The 12,000-nt window shown below is 41.0% G+C and overlaps 1 protein-coding gene and 2 long non-coding RNA genes across 7 annotated transcripts in view; 1 reads left to right on the top strand and 2 right to left on the bottom strand.

The window, feature by feature from the left end:
• The window catches only part of MMP2 (matrix metallopeptidase 2), a 35,473-nt gene extending 27,087 nt beyond the window's left edge, over nt 1-8,386 (top strand). The window contains exons 10-13 of the mRNA XM_084533319.1: nt 205-341; nt 2,261-2,420; nt 6,108-6,217; nt 7,376-8,386. Of these exons, the coding sequence (XP_084389445.1) occupies nt 205-341; nt 2,261-2,420; nt 6,108-6,217; nt 7,376-7,479 (511 nt within the window). The 3' untranslated portion in view covers nt 7,480-8,386. The remainder of the gene's footprint in view (nt 1-204; nt 342-2,260; nt 2,421-6,107; nt 6,218-7,375) is intronic.
• LOC311443265 overlaps nt 1-12,000 on the bottom strand; it is a 328,368-nt gene that overhangs the window by 127,490 nt on the left and 188,878 nt on the right. The window lies entirely within an intron of this gene.
• LOC311443268 overlaps nt 1-12,000 on the bottom strand; it is a 45,190-nt gene that overhangs the window by 17,516 nt on the left and 15,674 nt on the right. The window lies entirely within an intron of this gene.

The following is a 12,000-nucleotide window of genomic DNA, read 5'->3' as shown; positions in this document are numbered from 1 at the left end:
TGCATCGTTTCAGCAACACACATCTAAGTGAATGGTTTGGCTTTCCAGTTGCTGTAGGAAAACAGTTTTAAGTGTGTGTTGCTGCTGATGTGGGCGCGCACACATGCGTGCACGCGCACCCGGCCTTTGCCAGGAATGATGAGAAACAGATGTGCTGCTGAATTAGTTCATTGTAAATCTCGTACAATTTTGTGTTCTGCTCAGATTCATGTGGAGGACTGTAAACCCTCGAGGAAAACCCACGGGTCCTCTTCTTGTTGCTACATTCTGGCCTGATCTGCCAGAGAAAATTGATGCTGTCTACGAGGCCCCTCAGGACGAGAAGGCTGTATTTTTTTCAGGTACTGGTTTTTAGCTTTAAAATGCAAGTAGTCATTTGCATAAGTGTTGTGTTCGGCTTGGCTTCCTCTGACTTGTAACCAGGCCAGGGCACGGCCTGCCTGGGAGCCAGTACAGCCGCTGGTAGGGGTGGCAGATCTCAAACGCCCCGTGCCAGCAAAGGCCGGGTCTAGAGGCTCTGACCAGCATTCAGCCCCGTTACAGCCACAGCACAGGGGAGCCACAGGCCCCTGGAAGGATACATTCACCAACAAACAGAACTAAACAGGGATTAGGACTTCAAACACAAAGCAACCCAACAGCAACAGTGGGAGCTCTGTTTCACCCTGTGTTTCTTCCTTTTCTTCTCATTTTAACCTATTGTCTGTCGGGGTTGCTTGAGAAGACTGCATCCTTTTTTCCCATGCCTCCCCCTGCCTTCTCCTCCTTTGCCAGAGGCTGACTTCTGCTCTGGCTCCCCAGGACCTGCCTCGGTGGCTCTCCAGCAAGGACAGAGGCAGTCATGCTCGCCGCCTCCGCGGGAGGGGAGGAGCAGGGGAAGGGCTGCCCTGGCCACCCTAAAGCACACACATGGTTCAGCTGTGCTGGCCGAGTTAGCAGGGCTGGGAGGCTGCTTTCAACATGACAGACTGAGCCAGCAAAAACTGGGCTGCAGTGTCTCCTAAAAACATGACTAAACATCTCCAGTCATGTAAAAACCACATGGCCGATGCTGCTGTACGTTTTCTGTACAGGATGGAAAAGAGTAATGATAATCTGTTCCACATGGCTCAAAGGCTATTTGCTTTAGTTTACATCGGGAAAAGAAACACTTTAAAATGTTTTATTTCAGCCAAGTCAAAACACTTTCAATAATGCATATACTATACATAACCCTATTACATCTGCATCTCTCTCCCCCTCTCTCACCTATGTCAGCCCCCTTGTTATGTTTTCCAGAAAAACGTAACTAACCTGCTTTAAGTAAATAAGAACTATCAAGCCATCAAAGATTGGTTTGAAAGTCACCTGAAACCCAGCTGTCTGAAAATACTTGCTGGCGAGAGCCACCCTTTGCTCCTGAATGGTTGAAGGGCAATTTCACACCCCGCTTTTTTTTTTTTTTTTTTTTTTTTTTAAAGTATTTCTCCAATCCTGCCCTTTACACCTGTCTCATTAAATATTTGACTTTCCTTCCCACTAACTGTATCGCAGGATCCAAGAGACATCCCTTCATGAACAAATCTTTCCATGGTGTTAAGTGAATCCAGTTGGGGTGTTTACTAAGGAAATTACAATTCCACATAAAGAATGCAAAATCAGACCATCTTCCACCAGTACATATTTGGAGAGACATTAGAAAATGTCATATGACAAAAGACAACAGAAGCAGGAACTCTGGGCAAAAAATTCCTGGTAATTGCTCAATAAAATCACTAAATAAAACAAGACAAGGAGACAAATGGCTTAGAAAAAAAAAAAAAAAAAAAAAAAAAAAAAGAGTAGAAAGTAGTGAGTTTCTGCATTTAACCTCCAGGTGCCCATGTCCAATTTCAGCCCATCTTCACCATACAAAAATTTACCAATATTAACAATTTAGTTTTACAATATGCCAACTGTTGTGTTGTGTTTTGTTTTTAAAAAGGTAAACAGCTGTACTTTAGAAAGACTTTCCCCAAGAGTTCAGAAAAATGAGACAGACAAGGAGAAAGAGGAGGCAAAAGCACACTGAGGTGATATTTTACTAAGATCAAGCAACAATTACAAGGCAAAAGCAGAAACTGTGATCACAGTACAACTGCACTCTAGTGTTTCATAGATGGAAAAATATTAGAGTGTCTAGCATTACAATTAGAACAAAATTTCCCATATCATAGCACAAAAGAAGAAATATTCCTCTGTATTTGATTAATAATTAGAGTTTGTTTCTTACTTTTCTTAGGAAATGAGTACTGGGTTTATACAGCCAGCAACTTGGATAGGGGCTATCCAAAGAAACTCACCAGCCTGGGACTACCGCCTGATGTGCAACGCGTCGATGCAGCTTTTAACTGGGGCAGAAACAAGAAGACGTATATTTTCGCTGGAGACAGATACTGGAAGTAAGAGGCAAAGAAGTGGCAGTGGCGGGACGTTGTTAGCCAAGCTTGGATCTCTAGGGCTGAATGCACACTCACGTGCAGGAGGAAGGAGTCAGTCAGACTCAGGGGTTTCATCCTCCGGGGGAAAAAAAAAAATAAAGGAGGGCTGCTGAGACAGCACTGACAGTGGTGGTGGGCGAGGATGCTGAGGCAGGGATATGGTTGGAGAGCACTCCAATACAACAGTGGGAATCTAGTGCGTATTTGAGCTAACAACTTGCTAGGGAAGAGGAGATCTGGTGTCTCTGCCAGGCTGCTCACCACTAACAACCCATCCCTCGAACCCTGCGTCCCAGCAACTGTCCCACATCAGTCCCAGGCTCCTACAAGGGGCAAGTTGGTCCTATCACCAGCTCATAACTAGGAGAAAGCTCTGAAAGGACTTCAAAAAAAAAAAAATGCTAATCATCAGTCACTTGAAGCCAGATTGCCTTTGAAATTCTTTCACTAAGCCACCAGGTCTGAAGGCGCTGTATGCAAAAGAAACACCAACCTGCGGCTAGCGAAGCTCACTGGAGATGTGGGGGTGACTGCAATCCTCTCGGCAGCTGATGTACCAGTCACTCACTATGAGCTTTACTCATAGAGTTGGCACTGAGGAGATCTGAACAAACTGCAAGAAGGCTGTTAGTACTTCAGGAAAGAAATCACAGCTTCAATGCATTTTGACAGTCTCAGCAATCCTTTTCATGTTTCCAGTGCATGATCAGGGAAGATTTGTTGCAAAGAAGTCCACAAATACCCACAAATGCCTGTAAATGTGTATTTACACTAGGGTTCCTGTTAAAAGACTGTTTGAGAAGCAAAATATGATGCAACATAAGCAACTAAACTCACACCTTTTTATTAAAACAATTATCATATTGCGATGGGGCTGAGACACCCTAACCAGCATGGGATCTGTGTTACTATAATCATCACCCAATAATTCCACCCAAGGCTTTATGTTTTAGATGGGCAAAGCATAAAAAAGAAAGATGCACAGACTTGACTAAGCTTATACAGCAATCTGTGCCAGAGCTGGGCACCAGGCTATATTTCTAAGTAAATTTCAAGATATCTAAACTGCAATCAAGATGCAAGTGACCTGCTACAAGAACGTGCTCTGTCCAGGAAAGGTATCAGTCTCAGAGATTAAGAAGGAATGTCTTGAAAATGCCCCAAGACTACTGCAGTGTTAGAAGTAAATACCCTGCATTGCACCTGATGAATAGTGTACTAAGCTTATTTAATGGAATTTTACCGTCTTAGCTGGCAGGAAGACTTGGCACAAAAGATGGTCTTACAAAGCAGATGTGCCTTGGTGCTTTGATAACTGGGTGAATTACCTCTGTGCTGCCTAGCAGAACAGTGTGAGACCAGAACAGAGACACTAACTCCTGCTTTTACCATTCGAGGTCTCTTCCAGGAACAGGGCTGTACTCCAGGAATACCACCATTAAGCAACAGGCTGAAAATTGAACCACCCATTAACTGACAATTTAAAGGAAAGCTAAAAAGTAGAAACAGCAAGAGAAATCTAAAAGATTCTACAAGCTATAAGGGGCCCTTCTGAGAGATGATCTATATAAAATATCAAAGGAAGTATCAGTAAAATTGAGTCCACTTTATATGAACATTAATTTCATGTTATTATCAAGTTGGATGAATGTCTTTTTTATATCCTAATGGCTGTGGAGTCCTGTAAGTAAATAAAATACCCTTTTACAAGTGCCACTTAATCATAACTTTCTTTCAATTACTTTGAAGACTCTACTCTCCTCTATAATTTAAAGGAAAAAAAAGAACTTAAAAGCTAAAGAACATTATTCATCTTTTAATGTCACAGAGACCATCTTGTTAAATTATTTCAAGTAGTTTTAATACAGCCATTTGCAATACTTCTGATTTCTATCAGAGCCTACAGACTATGAGGTAGCAAAACTGCCGGGCTCCTTTGTACCAACCATTGTTGTGATTAACTGCACTCCAGGGCCTCCACGTAATTCACTACTCTAATCTCAGACCGTACTCCTATGCATTCCAGAACGCATAATTTATTGTTAAAAAATCAAAAGAAGCTTAAGTAATTTCTATATGTTAAAGATGAAAGCAAGCTGTTGACAAATATTTGAGAAAAAAATGCATCAGATGCAGTAACATTGAAGAATGTGCTTGTTTCATTTTATACAAGGACTTTGCCACATAGAATCAAAATTGTTTCATGCCATAATCCTTTCTTTGCTATTATCACACTTGCTTTTAATGGATTTTTGGAAGCCTCCTCCTCTCCCTTCATCCAGCCCTGAGCTATTTTAGCGTTATTGTAACAAGATTGTTGAACAAAGAGAAGTTATGTGAAGGAGAAGCGGAGCTGGCTCAGATTCCACAGCTCAAATTTTAAAGCTGCGTAAGAAGACACTAAGCTTTTCTTTAAATACCCAAAGAAAATATAGGAAGTAATTTAAATTATTTATATAAATTGATTTTAACCAACCTACTGCTCAGTTGTACTAGTGTACCTTTGGATAAAATCCAAGTAGTTTCATAGTGCACTAAGGGAGAAGTGACCCAAGGTACCTACAGATGTGAGAAGCAGAACACACAACCATAACACTTCCCTCCTGCCAGCGCTGGTCCCAGAAGAGCTGTCTGAAGCCTGCCCTTTTTGAAGAGGTGCTGGTGGAGGGACTGAGGTCTCACGCATTGGAAGTCTGCTTCAAAGCATGTCCTGTGTCACTGCTCCTCAGGACATCTCCCCTGCTCCAGCCCAGCACTGACTGAAATCTATACGCCAGGAAAAAGGGGAAACCAGGCTGCTGTCTTGCTGCTTTCCTCTGAACAATTAAGGACCTTGCATCTGTGGGACATTTATTCCCTGTGTATGGAAATGGAGATTCTGGATTACCTGGGGGTGTGCAGAAATGACTCCACACCGATCTACCTTCACCATGTATAGCGGGAAGCAGTCAGTGAAACAACTGATCGTCTGCCAACATGGATGCACGCAGGTCCACTCACTTTTGAAGGACACTGAAATCTAAACCCTAATTCCTCGGAGTTGTGTGGATTAGCATCAGATGAGGTTTTCTCTTCAAAGCAGTGCACCAAAGCCATCGTGTTGTTCAAATAAATGCACCCATTTTAACATGGCATTTACCTCTTGAATATCACAAAGAGAAAAAGGACTGTGAGAAATCAATAGGGTTTTTTAACAAAAAGTTAAGGGAAGAATTAGGGTGGAATTTGTAATTTAATAGTAATCCATCAGTTACATGGACTACAAGCTTAATTTATTTAACAAGTGTTTTTTTTTTTTTTTAATATATTAATTTCTCATTAAAATCTGGTATCTCCATATGTCGGTTGCTGCCTGAAAACAGTCACCTTTCCTAAAATTGTCTTTGGAATTTTAAAGCTCGATTTCTGGAAAACATTTTGCTTAGCAAAATTTCAATGTAGCACGAATTACAGTCCCAGAAGGAAGGATTTCACAGGGTTTAAAAGGAATTAGGAGTAATAATAATAATTCAATGTAAACAATGTTACAGTCTTGGTTATCTTTTCTGTTTGATTGTTTTATACAGTTACATGAGGACTCCCTGAAAAATTATGCTAAATTTCTACATTAAATACAGATATGTAATGCAGAGATATAATTTGCTTTAGGTACAATGAAGAAAAGAAAAAAATGGAACTTGCATCCCCTAAATTCATTGCGGATTCCTGGAATGGAGTTCCAGATAACCTAGATGCTGTCCTGGGTCTCGGTGACAGTGGTAAGCTATAATCCGATCTAAGTCTCTAACAAGGTCTCTTATTTGTCTCCTGTGACACTTACTGGATACTTCAATTCCTTGTGGTCCATAAGAGCCACTGCTGCTCACATCTGCAAACTACTAGATCACACTAACTTTCTGGGCTCTCTCTTTTTCCATTGAACATCAGTTGACAAATACCCTATTAATCACAGCTCAAAATACTTTAGATGAAACTTTTACAGAACAGAACCTCTCCTGGAATACTTTTATACAAATAAATAATAACAGTTTTGCTAACAGCCTTTTTCACAAAGGTCATTGAATTTCAACCTGCTACTCTTCTTTATCATTTACTTCCTTGATGCTGAACACTTCGCAAAAACTTAACAGGGCAAAAATCAGCATTCAGTTGGATTTTTCTCCTTTTCTTCCTTGCTATTTTCTTGAAAATAGCAAAAGAGATAATAAGGCTATGCATGGCTTGTCAAAGCACCTTGAAGCATCTTAGTACTTTCCATTGCTTTGTTGTACTGGCCTGAAAGCCCACTACACAACCGTCAGGCTGTTATGTAAATGGAAAAGAGCTACCGATGACACAGTCACTTGGATCTCCAGACATCACACTCTTCTGTAGGCTGCTCAGGATCAGCACCATTTCAGCATCCTTCTGCTCTAGCATAGCAGGAACTAGAATATGATGTTCACCTTGATCACAAACAGGTGGTGTTTTGCTCTCTCTCTTTTTTTTTTTTTTTTTAATATTTTTTTTTTTAAAAAAAAAAAAACAACACTCCTAGCAACTTCAGCTGAGGGCCTGGCCCACAGCACGGCCTCATATTGTTGCACAGGTATGTGTAGAAGTTTGGAAACATCGCTAATATCACAAGTCCTAACTTGTTTACAGTTTCAACAGCAATTTTGCCAGCAAATATTTCTGTCCAGAAAATTCTGGCTCACAAAATGGTAAAGTGACTTCAGGTTCTATTTAGGACAAGACCTTTGTTCTCCAGAATGGGAATTTCTATTTATTTTTTAAATAAAACTTTTTTAATGTGTGCAAATGCTTCAGGAATAAGCTCTTATAGTTCATTAAGCTTTGTGAAATCAAACAAAGAACCTTTGATCAAGAGTCCTGCGCTCCATAATCTAAGCATACTGTTTTATTTGCCTTCACAGGGTACACCTACTTTTTCAAAGACCAGTATTATCTACAGATGGAAGACAAGAGCTTGAAGATTGTTAAAATTGGCAAGATAAATTCTGACTGGTTGGGTTGCTGAACTGTATGAGATATTAATAACCAAATATTTACTTTTTTGTTATATGCCTTATCTGTAATTAGAAATAGATCTGAATGCTAATTACTGGACCAGTCTGGTACTGGCACCAAAACATTAAGTACCAGTACTGTACACATCAGATAATTTAAAACTGTTTGCCTCCTCAGTATACAAGAGATGTTTACGTATATATTCTGGTACAAGTTTTCAGTTTTTCATGCTAGTAATAGTAATGCTAGTAACAGAACACCCGTCGGTCTTTATTCCCCTGGTGCTTAAAGAAAGCATTGAAACCATTGCAGATTGGATCAGGCCCCTGTGTTATCTTACATACATCCCCAATAGCCTCAAACGAGATGTACCAGCAGTGCACTTTGATATATATTTTTTTTAATACAACTCTTTTATAAATAGATGGTTTGTCCTGATGTTTTTCACCCTCTTGAGAGTTTGATCATTACTTCCATTTATTTACATACTACAGAAAGACTGTCAAAGGCACAGGTTGCCTCGGGATTTGATTTGTGTTGATGCATGATGGAATCATGGCAAGAAACTGTATTAAAGTATTGTTTTAAAGTACTTTTTATTTTAATACCGTAGTTAAGTCTAGCAATTTGCTTCATGCACTTTGTTACTACTCTATAACTTGTTTATATGGACAGAAGACTCAGATTTTTGAAGTCAATGCGTTATACATAAAAGCCAAGTATTATTGTTTAACTTGTTTTATTTTTCCATTCTTTCTAATATTGGGTTTTTGTTTGGTTAGGTTTTCTGCTTATGCATTGGGCAACAGAAAGTGTTCTCTTCCCATTTGATGGAATGTTTCTCATTTAAAAACAAAACAAAAATGTCCCACACATGAAGTGCCAATGATACAAATAAAATCAAATTACACTGTCAACATTTCTCATGGCTATGCTTCCTCGTATCATTTGGAATCAGAAGTTCAGTAGCATGTTACAGTGGATACCGCAAAGGGTGGGCAATATTACCCCAGTATATAACTGTATACTGGACTTATTTAGAAACCTGGGTTAACTTTTCTGTTTGTTCTAAGATGGAAGGCAGCAGCTTGCATTAAAGAGATGATATGGCCCCGTATACCATAAGGTTGGAAAAGACCTCCAAGATCATCTGGTCCAACCATCCCCCTACCACCAATATCACCCACTAGAGAATTGTCACCTGGATGAATCACTACTACTGCCAAAAGAAAAGATGGATATCTCCCTTCTGAGCATCCTTGTTCCCTTCAGCCACCGTTAACTGCCTTCCTAACTAGTTCTGCATCACAGTTAACAAGGTAAGGCATAAATCAGAGTAATTGTAACTGCAAAATGCTAGAATTTCAGTTTTTGCAGACCCCTGGAAACCTTCTCAGGACCACAGGACCTGACGACGCATTGCAGGGATGTATGGTCTGCCACAGACATCTTACACCAGTGGTGGAAATACTCTACTGTGTTCGGACTGCCAGGAATTCCTCCTGAGTGTTGCAGTAACTTCAACCCAGGGAATTTAAGCACTTACTGCTTTAAGCATCCTCAAGTAACCACTCCTTCAAGACTTCTGGGTTCTGTGTCAAGACTGCCCCAAACTGCATGCTCTAACATCTGTATTTAATACAAAGGTTTCCAAACATTGATATACCAGAAGAACACTTGCAATGAGTCTTTCCAGCTCTGAGCTTGCTAAATCACATTTCTACTGATGACTGCAAGAGTTTCCTGTTCGTCTCCAACTTACGTGTATGTTGTGCAACACTGGCTGATCCACCAGCATACCTTCAGCAACAGTAAGACCGTAAACCTACAAAACTCTGCACATCTGGTGGGTTTAAAAGAATTCTGCACAGCTTCTTGTTTTGTTCTTGCCTGTGTAAATCCATTCCCCAATGACTACATCACTGTCAGAAAAACAGAAACAGATTTTCTATCCTTAAACCTACTTACTCTTCTTTCAATTCAGTTTCAGACTGGCAACCTTAAGCTTATCATAGCTCATTTGTAAACACATCAGTTTCTGTTCATGAACTGTTATTTACCTAGGTGACAACCTAGAGGGTATCACACAAGCTGGAGGAATATACTGACCCTTCCCATTAACATTTCATAATTGACCACTGAAATGCCAGAAGTCACAAAACATCCTGAAAAAGTCCCTGGGTTTCATTTCACTTGAGGACAGCCACTTTTAAAACTCACTGTTGGAACCCAAACACAACCTGCTCTGTCTCTCAGGTGTCACCTAGTCATAATCACAGAGAAGCAGCTCTAAACTTACTTCAAACCATTTTCCAGTTAGGGATGCTATTTTCTTCCCTATGGCCAAAACTTAAGAAATCATAAATTTCCTCCCTGATTTTGGAGGTCTTTGCAGTGAGTAAGCCATGAGATAGAAAGTCCTTTCCCAAGCAGCTCTGGCCGTGTCCCACACCAACCCATCCAGCTCACTTCCCTGGTGGGTTTTGGAGTTGCCCCATCCCCATAGGTTTTTCTGGATGTCCCTGCTCCTGGCTGAAGCTGCTTACCCTCACGTGCTCTCTTCACCTTGCTGAGGCACTGCAGGACTGCGCCCTTGGCAGCGAGACCACTGCCCCTGCCTGCCCTGCTGCCACACCATCCCTTAGGGAGCAGCCCGTTCTTCCTGCCCTCTACACTTCTCCTAAGACACTGTCAGAACTGAATCAGCATTCTCACCCTCTTTTTTTTTTTTTTTTTTTTTTTTTTTAAACAGAGGAAGAAACAAATGCTATTCTATTTTTTTAAATTGAAGTCCTGTAAAACCCCAGCACAAAGCTCTATGAGCCCCTTACCTAACTTGCTCTGCTTCCACATTCCCATTAAATGGAAGTCAGGCTCACTTCAGCCTCCTGGTGTCGGGGCAGGCTGCACACGTGCTGCACAGGGGCTCGCTGCTCCTCCAGCTGAAGGCAGTTTTCCACCAGCTGTCTGCAGGGCAGGCTCCATGCCCCCAGCAGGGCAATTCCAGTCCAGTGGAGTAAAGGGCAGCGGTTTGGTGCAATACAATCTGTCACAATACATACAAGGCAGCCAAGGCTCCAGAGAAACACCACAGTCTGAACACTGAATAGAAACCCCAGCCCGAGCCGTGAGTCATGCTCAACAGCTTGTACCTCACTAACCCTCTGGTTTTGTTAAAAATGCATTTTCTTCCTGCTATTTTGCCACGACTTTACAAAGCAGTAGTTACCCATAAATTTAAGCAATTGACAGCAACTGTGCTGTTCTTTGAATCAGGAGGAAGTACGTCCTTCGGGCCTGGTTTAGACAAAGTATTTCTACTGACAAACACAGACGTGCGTGCTTTTAGCAGCAAGGACGGGGTGAATGAACATTCAGCTGCTTTGGGAAGTGACTAAGCCAACACATGACCAGGCACCGGGCTCTGGGGGATCTCTGCAAGTGCAGAGTTTTATGCCTGCAGGGGAAGCTGCCTGCTCCACACTGGTTATGTGGAAACTCCTCAGTGCTGAGGTATTTTGAGGTAGTGAATTGTAGTAAGGGCAAAAACACAGAATGGGAACATACTCCCCAAAATAACAAAACCCAACAACTCAGAGACTGACAAAAAATAAGCCAGGGACAGGGGCAGCAGGGTTGCTGCACACCAGGCCTGTCAGAGCCACGTGCCGTTACTTGCAATCCATCTCCTTCTGGCACTGCCTTTCAAAGTAGAACTGAGAGCAAAAATGGCATCTTCAGGCAAATTCTGAGATGTACATTTGCACACGATGGCTAGGATTTCAGGCACAGCTGGCAGGGAAGCTGGCTGCCACCCCTCTCCCAGTTTAACAGCAGGCCCCTACTTGCAAAGACATGGGCTCCACTTCCCCAGCCGCATGACATTCAGTATAAACCAGACAATTCAACAGCATCCATGCATTCTCATCACTACATGAAAAATGTTTGGGGTTTTTAGTAACATCTTCCATTAGTCTTTTCTTAATGGAAACAAATATCCAGGAACTCACTGTCTCAGAACTTCTTAATCTAATGGAGAAAGATATGACCAGAATCTGAACAAACAACAGCAACCAAAAAAAGCACATTAGAGCTAAGAATAACAAAGAAGAATGACAAACCTGGGTACCAGGCTACCAAGAGAAGTCAATTTTTTTTTTTTTTTTTTTTTTTTTTTTTTTTAATGTCTTTAAATCAAGACATTACTTTTTGGAGAGAATCTTTCATTTAAACATAGTATTTCTGGCATTAATCCAGCATAACTTGGAAAAAACACCTGGCCTCAACAGTCTGGAGACTGAATTCAGTGAACCAATGGTCTCTCCTAACTTTGGACTGTCTTTGGATATAAAACTAATTTGTATATACATCTTTAAGTTATATAATACATTTTCTAAATTATGTATTAAATAGATGCCTGCATGTATACACGCATATACATGCACAAAAATAATTTTTTGCTATACTACGTTCTATTTTATATTAATAGGATAGCACAAATACTTTGATTAACTGCATGCTAATCAACCTT

The sequence above is a fragment of the Aythya ferina genome (genome assembly GCF_964211825.1).
Source record: "Aythya ferina genome assembly, chromosome: 12".
Taxonomy (NCBI): Eukaryota; Metazoa; Chordata; class Aves; order Anseriformes; family Anatidae; genus Aythya; species Aythya ferina.
This window is presented reverse-complemented; position numbering and strand designations above follow the sequence as displayed.